The sequence below is a fragment of the Pseudophryne corroboree genome, chromosome 2, assembly GCF_028390025.1.
Source record: "Pseudophryne corroboree isolate aPseCor3 chromosome 2, aPseCor3.hap2, whole genome shotgun sequence".
In the NCBI taxonomy this organism is placed as follows: domain Eukaryota; kingdom Metazoa; phylum Chordata; class Amphibia; order Anura; family Myobatrachidae; genus Pseudophryne; species Pseudophryne corroboree.
Window position 1 is genome coordinate 913334718 of NC_086445.1, and position 24681 is coordinate 913359398.

The following is a 24681-nucleotide window of genomic DNA, read 5'->3' on the forward strand; positions in this document are numbered from 1 at the left end:
AGTGTTGTAACCTTGGATATCCTTTTCAATAAGAAATTCATCCAATCCCCTTTTAAATACATTTACAGTGTCCACATTACCACCTTCCCTGGCCTGGCAAGGAATTCCAAATCCTTATTGCCCTAACAGTGAAGAACCCTTTCCTTCGTTGCGTGCAGAATTTTCTCTCCTCCAGGCTCAGCGAGTGCCCGCGTGTCCTAAACAGAGTTCTTTTAATAAATAATTCCTCTCATCGGTGCAACTTCACTTGTCTCCGATGTAATAATGCCAGACCACACCTGCACGGCCATTTGCATACTGATCCGATGCACTACCGCTCCCCTGTGCTTTCATTTAAGAGGGGGATGGGGGATAGGAGGCATAAGTTTTGACTAGGGTGCCAAATTACCTTGCACCGGCCCTGGTGATGGGGAGGCTGAGGGTGTCTGTTTGTGACAGTAGGAAGCAGATGAGGGCTTGTTGGAGCAGAAGGTGACATCAGGAGGCAGTGCATGACAGCAGGAGGTAGTAGGTGACAGCAGGAGGCTGAGAGTGACTGGGGAGGCTGAGCTTGTCAGTGGGTGACAGCAGGAGCCAGAGGGTTGCAGATGGGGGAACAGAGGGTGAATGCCAGAGGCAGTGGGTGACAGGGGTGAGGCATATGGTGACCGGGATAGGCAGTGGGGGACAAAGAGAGACAGTGGAAGGCAATGGGTGGCAGAGTCTGACACTAAGCTGTGTGCTCTGCTGAATATGTGAATAGAAGCTGACGTATAATACTCTTTTGTTTTTTACTGACTGTTTATCCATAATGAATATAGACCTGCACAGAGGGAGGGACATAGGAATACAGACTGGGGCACACGGGAAGGGACAGATTGTGGCACAGAGGGAGAGACATGGGAATACAGACTAGGTTACACAGGGAGGGACAGATTGTGGCACAGAGGGAGAGACATAGGAATACAGACTGGAGCACACGGGGAGGGACATAGGAATACAGCGTGGATCACACAGGGAGGGACATAGGAATACATACTGGGCACACATGGATGGACATAAGAATACAGACTGGGCACACAGGGAGAGACATAGGAATACAGCGTGGATCACACAGGGAGGGACATAGGAATACATACTGGGCACACATGGATGGACATAGGAATACATACTGGACACACATGGATGGACATAGGAATACAGCGTGGATCACACAGGGAGGGACATAGATTAGGAATACATACTGGGACACGCAGGGAGGGACATAGGAATACAGACTGGGCACACAGGGAGGGACATAGGAATACAGACTGTGGCACACAGGGAGGAACATGGGAATGCATACTGGGCACACAGGGAGGGACATAGGAATACATGCTGAAGCACACATGGATGGACATAGGAATACATACTGGGCACACAGGGTGAGACATAGGAATACAGCCTGGGGCACAGAGGAAGTGACATAGGAATACATACCGTGGCACACAGGGAGAGACATAGGAATACAGCCTGGGGCACACGGGGAGGGACAGACTGTGGCAAATGGGGAGGAACAGACGAAGAGAGTATTGACTGCATAGGAGAGAAAAGAGTTAAACATCTGGGGAGGGGTGGACCTAGCTGTGAGGAAAGTACAGCCTTCTTTAAGGGGAGGGCTTGATATATATAGGGAAGGCGAAGCCATCTTAAGTCTCTTGGTGATTTGGTTTTGGTGAGTGCTGCAGTGCCAGCAAATCTTGTTTATTGGGTATTCTTGCTGTGTCACCAGGATTTACTGTCCCCTCTCTTTTGTACTCTCCTCTCCAGTATCCCAGGGTGTCCCTTACTGTTTAATTGAAACTAAAGTATTGTGGCTGCCGATATGTCCGCTCGCCCCCAGCGCGTGCTAAGGGCCCCGGCTCGGTTCCGTGGGTCGGACGGCCGAGCGGGCCCTGAGGCGGCGGTGGGCGGTGTGGGGGACGGGGCTCCGTCCCTTAGGGCCTCATCAGATGCGCCCACAGGCAGCGCTGGCGGGGCCCGGGCGGACTCGCCGCCGGGTGCCGAGTCGGGCACTCCGGCCAGACGAGGGCGGCGTGGGGGACCAGGGGTCCCTGCAGGCCGCTCGAGTGTCGGCGGGCGGCGGCCGTCCCCGCCGGGAGCCGCAGAGCCCGGGTTCATGGCGGGCGCCCGCGGGCGCGCGCGTGCGCGTCGCGGGGGGCGCCAGTGTGCAGCAGGCGCAGTCTCTCCTTCCCCGCCGCGGTCGGCTGTTCGGGCCGGGCGGGGGGAGAGGAGCTTTCAGGGAGCTGGCGGTCGCCGTGCGGGGTCCATTCAGGAGCCTCGCGCGGCGGGCGAACAGGAGGAGCAGTCCGGGAGGCCGTTGGCGGGTGGACGTGGGGCGCGCGCTCGAGGTGCGCGCGCGCCCACGCTCGCTCCGGGCGCCGCTGGCCGCGCACGGGCGCGCGCAGCGGCGCCAGCAGTGCACGGATCAACCTCTTCTTCTCCCCGGATGCCGGAGTTCGGCAGGGGGAGAGACAGGTTGAGGGGGGTGCAGCGTGTGCCTCGGGGAGGCAGCGCTGGGAGCATGGTTAGCACTATAAATGATGGGGGTACAGCAGGACCGGCAAGGGGTGGCCGCCAGCAACATGCGGGTGCACCCTCCGCTGGTCAGGTGACACGCGGGGGAGCACGCGCGGGGGGGCAGCAGGTCCCTGTCACCGTCACAGGACGCAGCGGGGCCCGCGGCAGGAGGGGTGACAGGGAATGGGTCAGCGGCCCGGGCCGCTGCGCGCGTCAGCAGGTCCTCCCCAGGTTCAGGGGATTCTTCTCCTTCCCTGGATAGGGAAGGGGAAGGATCGGAGAGGGAGAGCCACTGGGCCGGCCGGGGGGCTCTTGCCTTCGGGTTGGAACATGAGGGGCGGGACCCCCGGGGCGCGTCGGGCGGTCAGGGGGCGCGGGCTCGCGCCCAACCAAGGACCGGTCGTCCTTTGGGCGGCGTTTCCGGGGGTCGTGCCGCATGGGATCCTCCTGGGGCCGTAGCGTCGGCGCTGGCCACGGTGGTGCAGGCTCTTGGGCCATTAGCTGCAGTGGCCTCCCCCAGGGCAACGGCGGATTCCGGCCAAGCTGCGGGACGCAGGGGGTCAGGCAATGTCAGGTCATCAGCGGCGCGGCGAGTGGCACGAGCCTGCCGAGAGCTGGGGGCTGCCGCGGCGGAGCTGGAGCTTGGATCAGACCGTGAGCGGCAGGGAGGATCGGCCACTGCGCATTCCACACGGGGTGCCCGGCGTGCGCCGCATGCGCGGGCCGGGCCCTCTTTTGTTTTGTCTTCCACAGAGGACCAAGGTGAAAGGGACTCGGCAGACTTCGCGGTGGACGATGATTGGAATGAAGACGACGAACAATCCGAGTCGGAGAGGTCGACGGCATCCGGTGAGTTGGTGCAGTCTTTATCAAATTCCACCGCGAGCTCGAGTTCACGTAGCTCTTCGTCCTCCTCCTCATCCTCCTCTTTGGCGTCGCAAGCGTCCGACGCTGATAGTACTGCTAGGGCAAGGAAGGAGGCCGAGAAACTTGCCAAAAGAGCGGCAAAGCAACAGAAGAGGCGTAAGCGGCGCAGGCGAATTAGTAAAGAGGAGCGTAGGGCTAAGAAGAGGCGAGATCTGCCGGGGGTAGTGCGCTGCGAGTACACCGCAGTTATGCGGGGCCTGCGAGATAGCTGCCGCAAAAAGATACGTAGGGGTGACTTTGTAGACTTATTTGGTTTGACTAAGGCCATGAAGAAGGATTACAAAGCGGCGGCCGCTACGAAGGGCATGGGGGCGGAAGCTTTCAGGTCGTTTGATAACTGGCTGGCCGGATTTTGGGTGTTTGCGGCTTGCTATTTGGAGGACAGGCTGGAGGAGCACATGAATATCATCCGGTACCTTCATCTCGTGCACGACATGCAGCGCACATCCTCGGGTTCGGAATGGCGGAGATATGACCAAGAGTTTCGGGAGAAGCAGGACGGGTTACGGGTCATGGACTTTGGGTTCAAGGACGTGGAGGTCTGGCTCAAAGTGACCCGGGCATCCCAGCGGGAGGAAGAGACCCAGAAACAGGGAACGGGGGGGCGCCGCGGGGGGTCGTCAGCGCTGGGAACGGGCGCGGACGGGGGAATTGCCAAGACAGGCGGATTGGCCGTTCGCACGGGCGGGCGGTCTGCCCCTCGGGGGAAATGCTTCGCTTTTAACAGCGGAACATGTTCATTTGGCAAACAGTGCCGTTTTCGCCACTCTTGCCAGCAGTGCGGTGGAACCCACCCAGCCTCCTCTTGTTTCAAAGGGGGACGACAAGGCAATCGGGGGAAACAACCCTACCCTAAGCAGGCCGCGAGCGGGACCGCTCAGCAGAGCACCAACGCCAGTTAAGTTGGAAACCATGGGTAAATGGTTGGGTTTTTATCCTAATAAAAGGGATGCAAAGTTTTTGTTAGACGGTTTTAAGTTCGGTTTCCGCTTGCCTGTTGCAAGCGAAGTGTCCGTGCGTGCGCACAGGAACCTTCAATCCGCCCGAGCCTTGCCGACTGTGTTACGGGAAAAAGTGGATAAGGAGGTCAGGTTGGGCAGGATGGAGGGGCCGTTTAGGTCACCCCCGGTGGATGACTTGGTCATCTCCCCGGTCGGGGTGGTACCAAAGAAGACTCCGGGCGCCTTCCGGCTCATTCAGCATCTTTCTTACCCGCCAGGGGCATCGGTCAACGACGCAATACCACCGGCTCATTGCTCGGTGGCGTATCAGTCATTTGACGAGGCGCTAGGGATGGTCCGCAGCTACGGGAGCGGGGCCCTCATGGCTAAGATTGATGTTGAGTCAGCTTTTAGATTACTGCCATTGCATCCGGACTCATTTCGTTTTATGGGTTTCCGGATTGGGGCGGAGTATTTCATCGACAAATGTCTGCCGATGGGATGTTCTGTTTCATGCTCGTTTTTCGAGCGCTTTAGCACTTTTCTTCATTGGTGCGTGGAGTCTGCGTCAGGCGGGCACGGGGTTGCGCATTACCTCGATGATTTCCTTTGCGCGGGGCCGGCTACTGGCACAAGATGCGGCGACTTGCTGTTTAGCACACAAGCCCTTTTTTACCACTTCGGTGTTCCGGTAGCCAGGGATAAAACGGAGGGTCCGGCCTCCTGTCTATCATTTTTGGGGATTGAAATTGACACCGTAGCGGGAGAATGTCGCCTGCCCCAGGACAAAGTGTCAAAGCTCCGCGAAACTATTTGCCGTTTCAACGGCTTGCGTAAAGTCACGCTGCGGCAAGCTCAGTCCTTGCTGGGCATGCTGAACTTTGCTTGTCGGGTGATACCGATGGGCAGGGTTTTCTGCCGGAAGCTCGAAAGGGCAACAGCGGGGTGTGCCAGGCCGCATCATTTCGTTCGATTGTCCTCTGAGTTAAAAAGGGATTTGGCCGTCTGGGCTTCATTCCTGGAGGATTTCAACGGGGTGAACATATGGCAAGCGCCAGCCGTTGACAGCGAGAGTTTGCAGCTTTTTACCGATGCTGCGGGTTCCTCTGGATTCGGCTGTTTTCTGGAAGGATCGTGGTGTGCGGCATCTTGGCCGGCGAATTGGCATAGCGAAGGTCTTACAAGGGATCTGGTGCTGCTGGAGCTTTTTCCCATTATGGTAGCGCTGGAAGTTTGGGGCGATCGGTTGGCTAACCGCAGCATAGTGTTCAGGTGCGATAATCTGGGCGTGGTGCATGCGATTAATAACCAAAGGGCGAAATCGCTGGTGGTACTACGGGTTCTTGGACAATTGCTGTTGACTTGCTTGCGTAGGAACCTATGGTTCCGGGCGCAGCACGTGCCCGGGTTGGAAAACGAAATCGCAGACGCGTTGTCGCGTGGACAGTGGGAGAGATTTTGGGGTTTGGCACCTGAGGCTGAAGAACAAGGTTTTCACTGTCCCGGTTATGTTTGGCAGGTGATCGGACCGGACTGGAGGGTTTAGCGTTGCGGTCAGTCGCGCCGGCCACGCTCAAGGCGTACGGACAAGCTTGGAGTGAATGGGAGGAGTTTGTCCGGGGGCGTCAGCATCAAGGTAAGAGCAGGCATCGGCTGATGCTTTCTTTTATGTGGCAGCTTTACGTCTCCGGTAGGTCACGAGCAGTGGTTTCTCGGTATTTAGCAGGCATTTCGTTTTTCTGCAAGCTGCGAGGCGTCCCTGACGTAACAAAAAGCGAAGTTCTGCGGAAGGCAATGAAAGGGTGGGAGCGAGTTGCGCCGTCGCCACCAGATAGGAGGCGGCCCATCGATGCGGCGTTGTTGCCGGCCGTCATCGAGGCGGTAGGGCGAGTTGCGTTGTCCAGGTTTGAGACGCTTTTGTTTAGCTTGGCTTTCTCAATGGCTTTCCACGGAGCCTTTCGAGTTTCTGAGTTGGTAGCGCCTTCCAAGAGAGCAGATTCGCGTATGCGGGTCGAGGACGTAGTAGTGGGTGAGAGGTCCTTGCTGTGCAGGTTACGACGCTCCAAAACGGATCAAGTGGGGAGAGGGCGCTGGGTTACAATGGTTACAGCGCTGGAGGAGAGCGTTTGCCCGGTGAGGCTAGCAATGCAATACGTGGTGGTGCGACCCGTTAAGGAGGGGTCTTGGCTGTTGCATTATGATGGGCTGCCAGTCACGAAATACCAGTTTCAATGGATGCTGAGTCGCTGTTTGGCGGGCCTGGGCCTCCCACCCACTGCTTTTGGTACCCATTCTTTTCGCATAGGCGCAGCGACGTCGGCTGCTGCGGCGGGTTGCTCCAGAACTGAAATACAGGCGGTGGGGCGATGGAAATCATCAAGTTATAGACGATATATTCACCCCGTCACATGAGAGGTCGGTTTGCGCTTGGTGCTTTGTTTAGATGGCAATGTATTTATGTTGTTACAGTTCTGTGAATTTATGATGTTGTGCGTCTGTTGGTGTTACCCCCTTTTTCTCCTACTCAGGGATTAGCTACTCGCCGTTGCTGGCATGAGTCGGCAGCGGGGGTCTTTTTTTTTGCGATTTTTTGCCTGACTTGACGGACTGAATTCTAATCCATAATTCGGCTAATTTGGTCTAATCAGAGTCCCTCAGCAGGTCTTTACGTTTCACCTCCAGCTGAGTTATTACATGTGTTTCCCATTTTATACCCCCCCCCCCCCTGTTTTTATTTCGTTTAATTTTATTTGATCTTCCCCCTTTGTGTCTTTAATTGCACTTCTAAATTGGCAACGAAACATGGGGCAGTCGGCTAAGCCGTGACTGCTGCAATAGCGAGTCCTAAAGTTTTCTTTTTTGGCAGATCCTTCAGTATAAACAATGAATAAGCCTCTTAGTAATCAATTCTACCCCTCTTTTTCCCTTCAGGATGGTTGGAAGACAATTTGACCATTTGGGTGGTTGGCCACTCTTACATTTACTGGGCGGCCAGGTTTGTGGCCTCGGAAGGGTCTCAGGCATTGTTTGGAATACAGGGTGTCAGATGGCTTGGCTGGCGCGGAATGATGTGGGGTGAGCTGAGGAGTAGGTTAGTGAGTCAGGCCAGCAAGCATGGAGTCCCTAAGGTTTTGGTTGTCCATCTAGGTGGCAACGACTTGGGGAAGAGGACATCCTTGGAGCTGCGGTGGGCCATGATACAGGATCTGGCAAGTGTGACCACGCAATGGACCAATTGTGTGTTGGTTTTTTCCATGATGGTGCCGAGATTGTGTTGGAGGGGTGTGGCGGATGGTCGCCAGATTGATGAGGCCCGGAAAAAGGTGAATGGAGCGGTGGCAAAGTGGGTGCTGTCCCACGGTGGGAGGGTGGTTCGCCACCCGAGGATACGGTTCAGAGACAGCCACCTTTTCCGGCGCGATGGAGTACATCTATCCGATGAGGGGATGATGTTTTTTCTGGAGGATCTAGGTTTCGCTTTGCAGGAGTTAGGGTAGGTTTATGGTGGCGGTGCGAAAGACTGTGGGGATGAGTCTTTCGCTGTTGGCGGAAAAGAACGGCAGTTTCGTATTGTAGAGAAAACTGTAGTGTTTTACAGTTGGTTGTGGTTTAGGTGCACTCACCTCCATCGACTTATGGCCGCTTGACCACCCATCCGGGAAGGCAGCGGCAGGGCACCCAGGAGCGGTGGGTAGTCACTGTGGGGGTTGAGTTGTCACCTATTACCGGTTTATGGTAAGCTTTTAGTAAATTTATAGGGTTGAGTTATTTAAGTTTAATTTAGATTAAGTGAGCCGTTCTTTCGGGCCGCCACCATATGCCAGCTGGAGCGGCATATTAAATTAATCTCTTTATTACAGGTTTCATAATGGTTAGGGACAAATAAATAGCTAGCAATTTTCTGCCAAAATTCAAGTCTCAGTGTCGTTATTTCTGGTTATGGTTATGAATGCTTTACTTTCAAAGAAAGGGGTCCACCAAATATCACTAAGATGTTTATGGGGCACACAGGGCGAGACATAGGAATACAGCCATGGGCACACAGGGAGGGACATAGGAATCCATACTGGAGCACACAGGGAGGGACATAGGAATCCATACTGGAGCACACAGGGAGGGACATAGGAATACATACTGGAGCACACAGGGAGGGACATAGGAATACATACTGGAGCACAAAGGGAGGGACATAGGAATACATACTGGGACACGCAGGGTGACACATAGGAATACAGCCTGGGGCACAGAGGAAGTGACATAGGAATACATAATGTGGCATACAGGAAGAGACATATGGACACAGCCTAGGGCACACAGGGAAGACATAGGAATACAGACTGGGGCACACAGTTAGGGACATAGGAATACAGACTGCAGCACACAGGGAGGGACATAGGTTATACAGACTCATGGCAGGTGCTATGTCCCTGTGGTGGTGTGGAAGATGAAATACTGTAGTCTGTAGCCTGCCTTCAGGACCAGTTGCTCTTTATCATATAGAGTGCCTCTTATGGAATAGGTGCTTGCTTTTCTGTTGTCTCACTGCAGCACCTCCCTCTTTACCTCATCTATGTGAGTCCTGTTCTCCTGGCTGCGCTTCTCTGCTGCTGCTGCTTTCTTCCCGGTGAAGTGCGGTGCTGGGTGCTGGCGGTTGTGTGCTCCCGGGAGTGCGGGAATAAGACACTTATGTGCTCCGTGTGGGGAGGGATTTGAAGAGGGACACAGAGTTGGACAGTCAGGCAGGGGGGTAGGCGGCACTGCAGGGCTCCGGAGTGTGCGGCTGTCCCACATGCTGTATGCCGCAAGCCATTCCCCGACTATACAGTCGCTCGCTTCTACGGAAATCGCAACTTCAGGGTCAGTGCAGTCTAAGTGCCGGTATGCCATACCGCTGTGTACAGGGTCACTTCGAGCACTGTTAATAAATATATATATATATGACAGAGAGGCCAGTTTGGGCTTAGCTAGTGGTCAGAGAAGCTGTGTTTGCTGAACAAATATGATGTGACAACATTTGTGAGGAATAAAAAGCCATCTGACAGACCAACCTGAGTGAAGAGACAGGTCATGGCAAAAACCTGGGCTATGGGTATTCGCTCACCAACAGTTTCAGTGGGTTCAGTGTTCTTTTATTATACAGCACCCCCATTATATTGTCATTGTCCCATACAAGCAGGTGACTCTGCATTAAATGTATACAAGCAGGTGACTCTGTATACTAAATGTACTGGGTATATTATAAACTCACCCTCTATATAATGCCAGTCTGCTAATAATGCCAGTTTAGGCCGGTGTTTTAAGCTGGCAGCACAAAGAAGGAGCACTGTACTTGTACTATTAGTGTGAAGCTATTTTGGGCCCCTTGCAGTTATGACCCCAGGCTAATGAAGCATCTGTTCTGGCTCATTTACATAGATGAGATGCACTTCTTAGTAAAAAAAAAATAGGCAGCAGCATTCTTTAGAATTAAGATTGGAGTTAATAGATTTTCTTTTTTTCAGATTTAGTTCGCTGCAAATTATTGGAAAGGTGAAGAAAAAATTGCTACAGGTTGAGTATCCCTTATCCAAAATGCTTGGGACCAGAGGTATTTTGGATATGGGATTTTTCCGTATTTTGGAATAATTGCACACCATAATGAGATATCATGGTGATCGGACCTAAGTCTAAGCACAGAATGCATTTATGTTACATATACACCTTATACACACAGCCTGAAGGTCATTATAGCCAGTATTTTTTATAACTTTGTGCATTAAACAAAGTGTGTCTACATTCACACAATTCATTTATGTTTCATATACACCTTATACACACAGCCTGAAGGTCATTTAATACAATATTTTTTATATCTTTGTGTATTAAACAAAGTTTGTGTACACTGAGCCATCAGAAAACAAAGGTTTCACTATCTCACTCTCACTCAAAAAAGTCCGTATTTCGGAATATTCCGTATTTCGGATATTTGGATATGGGATACTCAACCTGTATTTATTTTATTCAAATACAGTTGAACCTTTTTTTTTTCTTTATCAATGATCAGGGCCACTTGCTGCACTTTGATGATAATTCCTTTAGTTTGTAAGCTTGCGAGCAGGGTCGTAAGAAGGAGTGTGCGGGCGGTGCGGTTGCACTGGACGAGACAGCCTGGAGGCGGAACCAACCGTACCTGCCCTCTGCTGCATTCCAATCCCTCCTCCGGCTCGCGGCTCCTGCTCTGTGTGGGGAGAGACGCTGTGTCTTCTCACCTAGTGCTGTGGAAGCTGTGCTGCTGCTTGGAGTGTCTGTAAGATGATCTGACCAGCAGGAAGTGAGACGATCAATGGACCCACCCTGCTGCCTATGGGGTTGATTAGTTATTTACAACGGCTTAAGCGCCGCTCAGGCGGTGGGTGAAGCACCGGGCACATTGGCGCCCTGTTACGGGACTGCTTGTGGTCAGGACTCTCCCACCGCTTTGTCTGTTAATACACAGTTTTGTTTTCTGATTATGTTTGTACCCAAGTGTTAAACTGTATGTTAACGGGTTCAGTATGATTACCCGATTAACGGGATGCCGGCGGTCAGAATATCGACAGCGGCATCCTGACCATCAGAATCCCGACAGCCTCCTTTAAAGTACCCTGACCCTCCCCTGCTACCTACCCTAACCCTAACCCTCCGTTGTGGGTGCCTAAACCTAACCCTCCCCGGTGGTCCCACCCGCTGGTGTAACATCATTGTTTGAAAATGGGTTCAGATTCGGGACATGAAACAGAATTATTCCATGTAAACAACATCTATTCGGGACATGAAACAGAATTATTCCATGTAAACAACATCTATTCGGGACATGAAACAGAATTATTCCATGTAAACAACATCTATTCGGGACATGAAACAGAATTATTCCATGTAAACAACATCTATTCGGGACATGAAACAGAATTATTCCATGTAAACAACATCTATTGTCTATTGTCTATTTTAGTCTATTGAGAAACCTCATAGACTAAAGCCCAGTACTCACGGGCCGATCAAGGAGAGATGCGTGCTGAGCGAACCGCTCAGCACACATCTCTCCTGCCGCTCAGCACAGCGCGATCTGTGCTGAGCGTGCGGGGGGAGACGGGGGGGCCGCTCACTTCACCCAGCGGGTGAAGTGAGCGACCCGCTAGATTGGCCTGCATGCAGGCCAATCTAGCAGCGGCGATAGCGATGTGCGGGGCCGCGCATCGCTATCGCCGAGGGGGCTACACACGGAGCGATCCTGCCGATATTCTAAGCAATCTAGTCAGATTGCTTAGAATATCGCTCCGTGAGTACCCCCCTTTAGCTATACAGGTTGAGTATCCCTTATCCAAAATGCTTGGGACCAGAGGTATTTTGGATATGGGATTTTTCCGTATTTTGGAATAATTGCATACCATAATGAGATATCATGGTGATGGGACCTAAATCTAAGCACAGAATGCATTTATGTTTCACATACACCTTATACACACAGCCTGAAGGTTATTTTAGCCAATATTTTTTATAACTTTGTGCATTAAACAAAGTGTGTGTACATTCACACAATTCATTTATGTTTCATATACACCTTATACACACAGCCTGAAGGTCATTTAATACAATATTTTTAATAAGTTTGTGTATTAAACAAAGTTTCTGTACATTGAGCCATCAAAAAACAAAGGTTTCACTATTTCACTCTCACTCAAAAAAGTCTGTATTTCGGAATATTCCGTATTTCGGAATATTTGGATATGGGATACTCAACCTGTATCAGGAAAATACCAGACCCCTTGGATTGGCCTTGGGTGTAATTTGCAGCCTATAGGGGAGAAGCATCAAACCTTGGAGAGTTAAAGTAACAACCAATCAGCTCCTGTAGTTTTTTAAAACACTGCCTGTATAATGACAGGTAGAAGCTGATTGGTTGGAACGTTATTTCTCTTCACTGGTTTGACACATTTCACCCCAAGAGAGATGTTAATACAAGATAATTCATTTCAATGCTCCTGAAAGGAATCTGGGACTAATGCAGAGTTTAATCCAAGTTGTTTTTTGTAGGCCCATCTTGCATGTGTTTGCATGGTCCTTCTCATGGAGCCGAGCATATGCAGCTATGGGTGATGGGGAGTCATGTGCAAATGATTTGCGTCTCCCCTTGTGGCTATAGTGGCAGAACTGGCCAGTAACATAGCATTTGCACACAGTCTAAATTCACAGAGGACATGTTGATGGAAACGTGAGCTAAGCAGAGTTGTGCATACCCATAGTTATGCCTATTTTCAGATGGATCTTTGGTACCAAGGATAGGACAGGTAGAAGTGTGCACTGATAATGATGGCATTTATGAAACCAAACGTTAAAATAGAGGCGGTCCGTTTTTAGAGATGCACAGAAATTTGCATATGGGCAAATATGTGCATTTATTTTCGTGCAAGCAATGGCAGAGCAATTATGGCCAACTTGGATATAAATATGCACTGGATCGTATATGCATATCATAAATGTAACCATATGGTATCTAAACTTAAGCCAAACCATACATATGGCATCTACAAAATTTGGTCCAGATGAATGTGGGGCCTCAGAGAAGCATTACTTTTCCAATCTGCTGTGACTCATTAGTAAATTTGACCACACTGTTAATCTCCGGTATTCCTAGGCACTACCAATGCCACAGGAAAGTGCTGGCAGGGGGCAAGTACCATTTGTCCATTCTATTGAGAGAAAGAGGGAGCTCTATTGATGTGACTGGTTTCACTGAACATACAGTACCAGTAGTCATACGCAGGAGCCAAGACAGAGGGTGCCACAACGGGAGATCAGTTGAGTCATGGACTACTCCATAGGGGAAGTCCATGACCCAGCAGCAGGGGAGGTCCTGTTGCCACACCCCCTGTCTCGGCTCCCACACACGCCTATTCCGGTAGTCACACACACGCTTAAATTCATATACTGTAACATTATTACTTTATAGCAAAAATTGCTCTTCGGTTCATTTTCATTTGCCATCTATGCATTTCTTCCCTTAATAGTTTTTAATGTAAACATTTGAGGCGGGGTTGAGGTGGAGGTGTAGTATGCCGTCAGGACTGAGGGGATCATGTGACATGCATGTCAGTAGGTTTGCCGGTGATATATGTAAGAAACGTCTTCTGCACCGATCAGACCAATTGCAGACAGATATCCTTGGAAACTTCATAGCAGCCTCTGTTTTAGATCCATCACAGGGTGATGGCAAAGCAGAACATGGTCCTGGGCCTGAAATTGCCATCGCTTAAACCGTTGTCTTGCTTTGGACATACCAGTAAAACTGGAATGCTTACATAGCAATGCTTTAGAAATTTACAAAAATAACAGGTTTATTATCTGATAGAAAGTGAATTATTGTATATATATTTTTTTTTTTTCTAGCAGAAGCAAACCTGAGATGAACTTTGATATAAAAATAAAATACTGTTTTTGTAATTTGATTGCATTGTAGAGCCTGATTATTAAGATAACAGAAGTTACCAGTCTTTGGTATGGCTGAAATAGCATGTGCTGCACCTTCCGCTAAGCCCTGAACTCTTCCATCTTTGCAAAGAATGAACGGAACCCAATTCGCCTGCCACTTGCTTTCCTCCTTGATTCAATAATAGACACACTGAGGCTCCATGGATGTAGTATATCACATTAAGAATACAATGTTAGGGACCATTACTACTATAATAAACAGTGGTCAGCACATTAAAATATGGTAATAAGACAGCATAACCAGTGCATACAAATATGCTTTGCCTTCAAAAACAATGAGCCAAGGGAATGAATAGAAACAGCCTGAAACCAGTGTATTCTCGTCACATCAAACTGTGTGGGGGGGAAAAAAGCGAGCAGAGAGGTTTTTTTTATACCCAAGGCTATTTTTTATTTTAGTTTATTTCAGTGTTCTCTTCTGGTCACACAAGTTCTCTTACAAGGAAATAACATTTTTTTTTCTTATTTTGTGTGTAGTCACTAGATTCGTTATCTATATCTGATTAACACTGCTACTGTTACCGGCAGCGGGGACATCTATCACCATGTGTACTCCAGCTTTCCAGGGCAAAAAAAATAAATAGTTATTTTAAAATATTTAGTATCTTCATTATATGATATATATATATTTTTTATTTTTTATTTTTTTTTGCTCTTGGTAAAACTTGAGTGACATCACTTTATAGTCCCCCATAGTTCTGCAGATACTGTATAGCTAATCCCAAGACAATTTGTCCTATGATGTTTCCATGCTAGCCTTTGAAGATAGTGTGTTAGAACACAGCGTACTCTGCAAGTAAAAATAGGCACAGGTAGATTTCCCTAAATACATATCAATAGTCTTCTGATAAACATCAACCCTATTTTTTGATTGACTTATTTTTTTCCAATCTTATAGTATTTTTCATGAGTTTCTGAAGACCACTTAGAGAGTTTCTGTGTCATAGAAATAAGCTAATTCAGGAGATTGCCCATGTCGAATAAAGTTTTTAGATAAGAGTGACATGGGCATGGACAATGGCTGGGACTTACACCTATGCTGTGAATACCCCTAGACCAGCTATAAGGCTCACGGTCAACTAACACTGATGGGAGTAACCCATTTCCCTTCCCTTAGTTAGAATGTCTCAATGTTTATAGAGATATTCCACTTTCACCTTCTGCTCCCCAACCGGACACTGACTTCTATGGCTGAGGAATGATGAACCAACATAGCATGTACTTTTAGATTCCACTTGTTGCTAATCCACTCTGATGCCTCTGCGTACAGCATGTTAATGTGTTAAGTTATAGAGTAGTTTTACCCTTAATGATGGGCCCAAACTGGACATAATCTGCAGCTTTTTCAACATAAACACCATGTTGTACTCACTACCACTGACAGCTGTGGATTCATAAATACCCCCACCCAACCCCCCAATAACTAAGCAAAGTTGCCAATGTTTTCAAAGCTCAAAGCCAATAATGTCTATTTGCTATAAAACAAACAGCATGGTTTTCTTTTTCATATTTTTTTTTTCCTATCAGATATAACCATAGAAACATTTATAGACACACTTATGAATATTTGGACGAAAGGGGGGCAGGGAAAGGGCTGTGTCATTAAATAACTATGTGGATACAGATACAAAATAAACAGGCTGCCTGCAGGAATCTCGTTTCTATTTTATTTTTAACAAGTCCTATTGTATGCTTGCAACCTTCCTTTGGTAGCATGGCAGCTGAGCCCTGCTATATAGAGATAATATGCCTGAGTTTGTTCAGGAATTATAGATTGTCTTCCGAGCAGTATTGGCCCAATGACCAATAACATCTGAATAGGCCATCAGAACCGGGTGGAGACATTACTCACACAGTGTCTTTTGCATGTGTTGGAGGTCTGACTTACAATGCTTGTGGGTTATTATTTAAAAAAAAAAAACAATTCTGTTCCCACTTAAAGATCAAACAATATATTTATATTCAAAAAAAAGAAAAAAACAAAAACAAAAAAACAACATCAGGAACTGTTAGTAAGAATGCCCCATTTTGCATGTCTAGTTGGTAACATGAGTAATGAATTCTCTGCAATTTCAATGATGTTGCCCTTTTAACGTGCAAAGTTGGAGCTGCATGTGGTTGGCTTGTGATAATGCTGTTCCCATAATGCCTGTTGCTTCCAGTTCACATTTATAATCCAACAACACAAGCCAAGAGATCACTCAAAGCCACTTTCATTCATCCTCCATGTCAAATCCTCCATACACAAATAAAGAAGAATAACAGAAAGAATTGCTGGTCCTTTAGAAAGTGGTGGCAGTGGCTACAGTTCCTTCCACAGGAGATCAGCGCACAATGACAGCTAGCACCAGAAGGAAGAGCAACAGTGACACCCTAACCCCATGACACCCGTTGCCTGCTGCCTGCTGCACTCCACTGGGTATCCTCATGGGCGTCCTACGTGTGCATTTAGTCTTTCGCTTTGTTGACGCAGTGGGCATATTGTCAAAATTGAATTTGAGCTGGTAATCCGGCACATAATCCTGTACATCGTGTGTGCCCTTTCCAGATAAGGGTTTTGAAAAACGGTTTTTGTTCTTGTGACTGGTACAGTTCTTCCCAGATTTTTTAGTTCCTGGACGTGGGTCTGGATGGGCAGCTGGCTCGTTTTGGTGCAAATCTTTTCCTTTTTCCTTGGAGGAATGGTGTGAGTGGTGTCCTTTATGTGATATCTGGTGTGTGGTGCTGTAAGTATGTGTCTTAATTTGGTGAAGCGATTCCGAGCCTAAGCAGTGCATGTAATCATCTGCTCTCAAAGTTTTGAGGTCCTTACCTTGCATCACCTCAGGTGACTCACATATAACATTTGAACTTGTCCCTCTAAACTTCCGTAACCATTCCCAAAGAGATCTAGCCTTGCAACCACAGTCCCAAGGGTTATCATTAAGCCTAAGAAACTCCAGAGCAGACAAATGAGCCAAACACTCCCCTTGCAGTTCTGATATGCTGTTGTTAAAGAGGAAAAGTGTGGTCAGCCTCTTAAGATCATGAAATGCATTTTTATGAATAAATTGAAGTTGATTCTGGTGAATAAGAAGACGATCCAGGTTGACCAGACCCCTAAATGTATTCTGATGGAGGCTCCAAAGCTTGTTTCCATGCAAAAAAAGATGGCTCAGATTGACTAGATCTATGAAGATGTCATCTTGTAGAAACTCAATGTGGTTATTTTGAAGGTAGAGGAATTGCAAACTGTGCAGTCCACTAAATATCCCACTAGGCAAGGAACTGAGGCCACATTTGTATAGGTTCAAGGTATGAAGTCTAGACAAACCTTCAAATGTTTCTGCTGCCAAAGCCCTCAAATAGCGATTATCCCCCAGATCCAGTTCTTCAAGGTTGTCAAACCCTTCAAATGTGTTTGGATCTATGAAGGTAATATTGTTGCCATAAAGCCACAAGGTGACTAAGGAAGGGCTGAAATGTCCTCGTAAGAGCATGGTTATTTGATTGTTCTGTAAAAATATCCTCTCACTGATTTCTGGGATCCCCTCAGGCACAGCCCCAAAGTTGTGAGCCTGGCAGCTGACAGTCATTGGTGAAGGATAACATACACAATTTATGGGGCATAGTGAAATGAAAGGCAACTGCAGTCCGAAAAGAACCAGAAATAAATCCAAGTGACACCCTGTAAAGAAAGAAGAAGAAAAAATTAATCATTTGTAAAAAAAAATTGGGAAAAATACTATGTAAACATATATATCTAAATGAATGTAAATATAATGCAACACTGTATGAAGTTTTGTAAGTGAATTACTATTTAGTGGTACTACAATGGGTGCAGATATGGCTGCTCCAAGATGCTTTTCAACCATTCTTCTTATTAGTGAATTTAATTTTGATTCAAAAGTAGAGGGTAATGCAAATGATCTTTTTTTGCTTTACAATAAATGAGTAAACAAAGCTAAATTTTTAGATATGTAAATCACATAGTCTACATACACATGAAGATTGAGAAGACAACATAATATAAAATAGCCATAGAAAAGACACACAGGACAATCTCAATGTAAATCAGAACAATATCAAGAAATCCTCATAGTACAGATAAAACTAAAAAGGAAAGAAAAAAAAACTAGGGAAGTTAAGGGAGTGAAAGAAATGGTGAAAAAAGTGCAGAAAAAAAGAAGGCAGTGAGGAGAAAGAACAGCTCCGGAGCCTACAGAGGCAAAAGAGGGATGACCTCCGCTCAATCAATTCTAAAGGAAAGCCAAATTTAAGAAAACCAAATGAGTGTCAAAACCGGGGGGGGAGCAGGGGTCATGGACCCAGAAGGTCTCACAGACTATAAGGAGGTTTAGGATGGTGAGATGCACTAATGTCCTTATAGGCTTTAGAGTCCTTGAAGTCCATCCTTCGGAGCCATGTATCCTTAAAGGATACAAATCGAACTTACTGAACCAGTCTCTAATTGTTGGTTGAGAGGAGGAGCACCACCTTACTGTGATAACTGACTTAGCAGCATTATTCAAACGGCACAACAGGGATTTTTTTTATCTCGAAATAGGTGCGGGGATAGGTGAAGCAACCATAACCAGTTCTCCTATAATTATAGCAGAAATTTTAAGCACTTCTGAGCAAGCCCGGATGCAGGTGGGTGCCACCATTGCCACCATATGTGAAATGGGTTGCCAGGGGTAATTTTAAGCACTGGCAGCACATATAGGGCACGATAAGCCCCATCTTAGAGAGAGCATCTGGACACCTACGGTATACTGATACTGGGTTTTTCGGACACCAACACTAGGAGAGCAAGCATGTGCCAAGCGAAATATTTTAGGCCAGTTGGCCTCCCCCACTTCCTCACCCAACTCCAGGCCCCATGTTTTAGTAACATGTGGAAGAAGGAGACTTGTATCCACCAAAAGAAGGTTATATATCAAAGATATAGTATGAGAAAGGGCCAAGAAACACAGGAGCCCATAAGGCGTTAGAGCTACATGAAGGATGCCAGGGGGACCCAGAAAGTGGAGGCAGTCACAAACCTGTATTGCCAATATTTCCCCTGAGATAAATTCCAGCTGCCTAGTATGTTGGTAAATTATTCAATTATGCCCCCACTCACCAGCCGTCCGACTCGATAATGGTCCCCATGTAACCAACATCAAAAAGCTCTAACGTCCAACCCAATGGTACAGTAAACATTTGATAAACATTCCAAATATGGAAAGGTCTTAGATGAAATGGAGGGATTCTTAAGAAGAGATCTCCAACAAAATAACGTAGGCTCAATGGTAGGATGGGAAAAGCTGGGAGGGATGGGAAGCCAGCTATGAAGACAGTTAATGTCTGCTTTTCAATCTGCACCCATTGCTTCATCATATCAGCTCTAGACCATTCCAGGATTCTAGTGATGAGACATGCATGGTAGTACCCCCGAATATTTGGGAGCTGAAGACCCCCCTCTATGTGGTGTCTTATACATGAGGTCTAGTTTTAGGCAAGATCTCCCCACACAAAATCTCTAATAAAGGCCTATCTAGAAACCATTGCGGGGGTATACTGATAGGTAAAGTTTGTAGAAGATCCAAAAACTTACGAAGGGAATTCATTTTTAATATACCCAGCCTCCCGAACCATGAATAAGGTCTAGCTCAGCAAGACCGTAAATCTGAGCATAGTTTGGTGGGTAAAATTAGCTTCATACAAATGTCCTTTGATGACAACTCCAAGGTATTTTAATTGAGAAGCATGCCAGGCAAAAGAAAATGCAGTTTTAAGTTCTGCTGAGGTGGTGCTGTAGTATTTAGGGCAACCGATTCAGTATAATTCACCTTGAAGTTAGAAAGGTCTCTAAACAACCTAAACTCTTCCAGCAGATTAGGTAGGGAGGTAATCGGAGAAGTGATAGTAGCAAATAAATACCAGTCAATTTATATTCCTTATCTTGTAGAACATAGCCAGAAATATTAGGGTTTAATCTTATAGACTATGCCAAGGACTCCATACAATGGATACAGATCAAGGGTGACAGTGGGCAGTCTTGCTGTGTACCGTTATTAACAGTGAAGGGTCTGGAGAAGGGGTATGGTATGGTATGCCGGCGGCCAGCATACCGGCACCGGAAGCCCGACCGCCGGCATACCGACAGCGTGGCGAGCGCAAATGAGCCCCTTGCTGGCTCGCTGCACTCACCACCCTGCGGGCACGGTGGCGCGCTATTTATTCTCCCTCCAGGGGGGTCGTGGACCCCCACGAGGAAGAAAAACTGTCGGTATGCCGGCTGTCGGGATTCCGGCGCCGGTATACTGTGCGCCGGGATGCCGACAGTCGGCAACCTGAAGACCACCCCTGGAGAAGGAACCATTAACTCTAATCCTGGTTAAGGGGGAACGAAAGAGGGAAAGGATGTGTTGAAAGAAGACAGGACCCAGTCCCAAATTTTGCAGCACATCGGCCAAAAAAACCTCCAGTAAATCCGATCAAACAAAAGTAGAGGGTAATAAGGTTGTACTAGTGCTCTGACATATAAATGTTTTATTTCCCCCATATTTATTTAAAGTGCTTATAAGTGCAGGAATCTGCAGCTTTTTTAGCTTTCCATTTTTTAATCCCTTGTCAAGAGTCAATTGCAAAGATTCCTGGTTTAGAATAAAATATATGGAATCACACTAAATTATTAAGTACATAACAAGCTACACGTAAGCCACTCATGCAATCTGTATTTTAGAGTGTAATTAGGAGAAATTAAAAAATTTTGATCTTTTATAATTACAGTCACACTTCAAGGATGCACATTTTGTTTTGTTATATAAAACATTCTTCTTTCAAAGCCATCTGTATTTTTAACACTTTTAAAATTGCCAGATCAGTGTATGTCTGTGTTATTGCAGAATAGTGGTTAAGGACATTTTAAATAATGAAGCGCCCATTAAAAATAGATTATGTGTTTGAAAGATCATGGACTTCGATTCCAAAGGTCATTTAATGCCATTTTTTTCTTTTTTTTTTAACTCTGTCTCATTATCTTGCAGTATTTAAAAGAAATTAAAAACCGGGAATATGATCTACATACATAGCAGATTATTACTGTATTGATCACAAACTGAACAAGTTATCACTGGTTGTCAGTGTGAGAAGATAAAAGTAAAATTTGCCTTCACTAGACCTCATTTATCATTTGCAGAGACACCCGATCTGGTGACACTCTGTATCCCTTGGCGCAGAAGGGCGTAGCCTTGTGGAAATCCCAATGACATCACTCAAGGGGCTGCCAAACATCCCGGGAGATGCTGGGCTGGCCCGGAAGACTGGGCTGTATGTAGTGCCGGCTCCTCCTCTATGACAGGAGAATATCACACTGCAGCACCCGGCTTCTGACAATGCGGAGGAGCCGGAATTTTGGTGTCACCACACCTGAGTGCGGGCCACACACCCCTGCTGATGCCACTGGCACTGCATGGCCTAGATAATTCACCTAGTGTATATCATGGTGCTTGACTATTTTTCACTATTGGGAAAAGCCTTAGAAGTGTACTTACATTATGTGTGCGGGAGGAGAAACATCTTGAGGTTCACTGAGCAAAAGTACTGTATAAATGTCATATTAAGGCTAACCCTACCACATTAGAATTTTTTTATTAAAAAGAATAAACTTATATTTTTGTCATACTTGCCTACCCTCCCGGAATGGCCGGGAGGCTCCCGAAAATCCCGCCCCCCCCCTCCCAGCCCCCCCGGAAAGGTGGGCAAGCCTCCCGCTTTCCCTGCAGCCCCTCCACGACTCTCCTCGGCCGCCTGCAGCAGAGAACAAGTGGGCGGTCCGGGGGGGTCCGATGACGCGATTCGTGCTGAATCACGTCATCGTAGCTCCGCCCCGCTATACAGTGCATCTTTTCTCTGAACTGCATAGCGGGGGTGGAGCCACGATGATGCGATCCTGATGCCATGCCCCCGGACTGTCCACTTCCCTGTCGGCCACGCCCCGGATCACCCATCCTGCTGCCGGCCACGCCTCCATGCAACTACAACGCTGCCTCCTCCCGGAGGAGGGGGCAGCAAAGTAGGTAAGTGTGATTTTTGTGTAGCCTTTTATGACTGGGGGGGCATCAGGTCTATAATGAGTAGATATGTCCCATTCAAAGTATAGAATGAAACCCAGTGACTACCAAGCAATGGAGTAAAAGCTGCTGCTGCTGCTGCCTGCTTACCACTCACTTTACTTGTGAAACGGGTGGCCTCGTGGCTTGATGATGTGATTTGCACTGAATCGTGTCATTCGGGCACAATCTTTCCTTTACCGAACCGGCTATCACGTCTTTGTAAAGTGATGGGCGAGACCGCAATATTGCGATAATAGTACCATAGTCCCATACTGCCCATCTGTCTGCTCTCTCCTGTACCCTCCCAGAACTCTTTGTTTTTGTTTTGTTTTTATAGTTGGGAAGACGTACAGTAGTAGCACTGAATGAGGTGGTGCAATCAGATGGATTTTCCTTCCTGATTAAAAGGAAGTTGCTTTATACAGATCAGCCACTCACAGTTAAATATGGAAAAGTTTTGTTAGTGAATGAGAACTGAAGATATTATAGATATGGTTTTCATCAAACAAAATGCATTTTCCTAGGTTGTAAAGAAGCACATACTGTACATGGGTAGGTCTGTCCGTTCGGTTCAAGTGACCATATCTACAGTAGGTCCAGCTTGGCCTCACACAGCTATCAGAGGAAGACAACAGCTTGCATTGAGATAGGATATAAACTGTTGTTAACATAGCATAGGCTACACAAATTTACAAAGGCCATACACATTTACAATGCCACAAAATATGCAAGTTGGTGATGATAACAATGTCAGCTTGTGACTGACGGAATGAGTGCTCCACTTTATGCTAATACTTTTGTAATGTTGTGCTTCAAACTACTCACTTTATTACAATTGGTCCACAGTAATAATGAGGCACATATGGTACCCCAGATGAGAGGGATGAATCTTACGTATGATACACCCCAAAAAATGACCTTTTTTGGGGTGCATTATGTACATGCAGTGTAAATGCAAATTCCATCTTATACTAAATGAGTTCCATAGAATCTTATTCAGGAAAGAGAGAGTACCTCACTTAGGGGGTTATTCAGAGATGACAGTAGATCACTGCATACGCAGCAAGATCTGCATCCATCTCCCTGGGGGCGCCCAGCATGTATGTGGCGCCAAATTGAATTAAGGTTGACGCCTGCCAGCGAAGCCTGGTCTGCCGCCATTTTTTTTTTTATCGGAGTGGCTGCATGTGACATCACACAGCTGCCGTGAGAACGCTCCTGGCATGCCCCTATTCGGCCCGCCAGGCCTGCAAAACACTGCGTTGCCACCCCACCAAACGCCCACAGCTGTCAATCATCTTGCGGCTGCATCCTTCCAGGGGCTTTGTTACGCTCGCCCCCTGCCGGCATTCTGCTGCCGGGATCCCGGGGTCAATATGATGACCTCCGGGATCCCGAGAACCTGTCTCCCAGCCCCAACCCATTGGTAGGGATTATAGCACACACTGCAGAATGTGTAAGCCCGTAGAGTTTTTATATTGGGTTTTGTATATTTTCGCTATAATTTCCCTTCAGTATTAGATACACTAACATGTTGCTTTACTTGATATCTTTATACTAACAGTTTGTAATTCTTCCAGGTTTTTTAATATACTGTATCAAAAGTTGGACGTTTCCCTTGTAGGGATGTTCATTAACACCTCATTTGCTGACTTACATAATGAAAACTGGTGATTAGAATGATTTCTTATTGCCACTTATGGCAGCAATAGAAAATCTGTTGTGGTTGCTATTTATTGGGAGGGGTAGGTAGTTTTAAAAGTGCAGACATACTGTACGGAAGGTAAGGAGGGGTCACTTTAGCTCTTAGCTCCTACTCTATATCACCCATTAAAATAAGGTTGCCCATGGAAAAGTAAGGCATGTTTATACTGTGTACAAAAGCAAAACAAGGCTTCATTGTACCTTTAATTTCCCTACCACTGATTTTAGATTATTAATACACATATCACCTTCACAGGATAAGGAGTTATTCTGTCAAGCTCATGGATATTGTTTCATTATACACCATGGAAGTATAAATCAGAAATTTGCCACAATTTGCACATACATTTCTTCAGTGTAAATTCATCTTCAATAGGGAAATATATATGTTTTATAATGAATGTGTAGCTAGTCCTATTTCTACAATGGGTGATGACATCAGTAGGGTTCCTGTATGAGCAGCACTTGGGGACATGTGCAGAATCTACAATGAAGTGATATCTCCATGGTGCATGCATAAGCAAGTCTTGTAAACCTAAAACGTATGGTCAATTTATTCTTGTTTATTTTTCTCACTTCCATATATTCACCCAAGGTCTGGATTTATGGAAAGTCCGGGCGAAGGAACAGAACTGCAGGTGTGCCTGGCTGTCCATAGATTTCCAATATTTCAATATCTTTTTTTAACTTGTTCTTCCTTAATGTACTGTATGTACATTAAGGAAGAACAATGTATGTGTGTTTGTGCTTCAGCTGGGTATACGTGAGTAAGAGGCCTACTTACCAAGCCTTAAATAATAAATAAATCATGCAGAAATTATTTCCATCAGATTAAGGCAGTTAGAATTAACAGGACTATTTAATAACAGCTTAATGAGGAATGCTGCAGTACCCATAATTCTCAGTAAGATTTGCGATGTCGCGTTATTTATCAAAATCCTGAAAAGCTTCACCAGTCAGAGCTTGTCTCTGATTGCTTACCC

General features: G+C 46.9%; 1 protein-coding gene across 3 annotated transcripts in view; it reads right to left on the reverse strand.

Annotated features, from left to right (window-relative positions):
* Window positions 1-14060: 14060 nt before the first annotated feature.
* Window positions 14061-24681, reverse strand: part of RTN4RL1 (reticulon 4 receptor like 1) — a 218614-nt gene continuing 207993 nt past the window's right edge. For 2 of the 3 annotated variants that reach the window (XM_063956118.1, XM_063956119.1), the window contains exon 2: window positions 14062-17580. In XM_063956118.1, coding sequence (XP_063812188.1) covers window positions 16238-17580 — 1343 coding nt within the window. In that variant the 3' untranslated portion in view covers window positions 14062-16237. Of the gene's footprint in view, window positions 17581-24681 lie in introns of all 3 variants that reach the window. The other variant, XM_063956117.1, reaches the window with a different exon arrangement.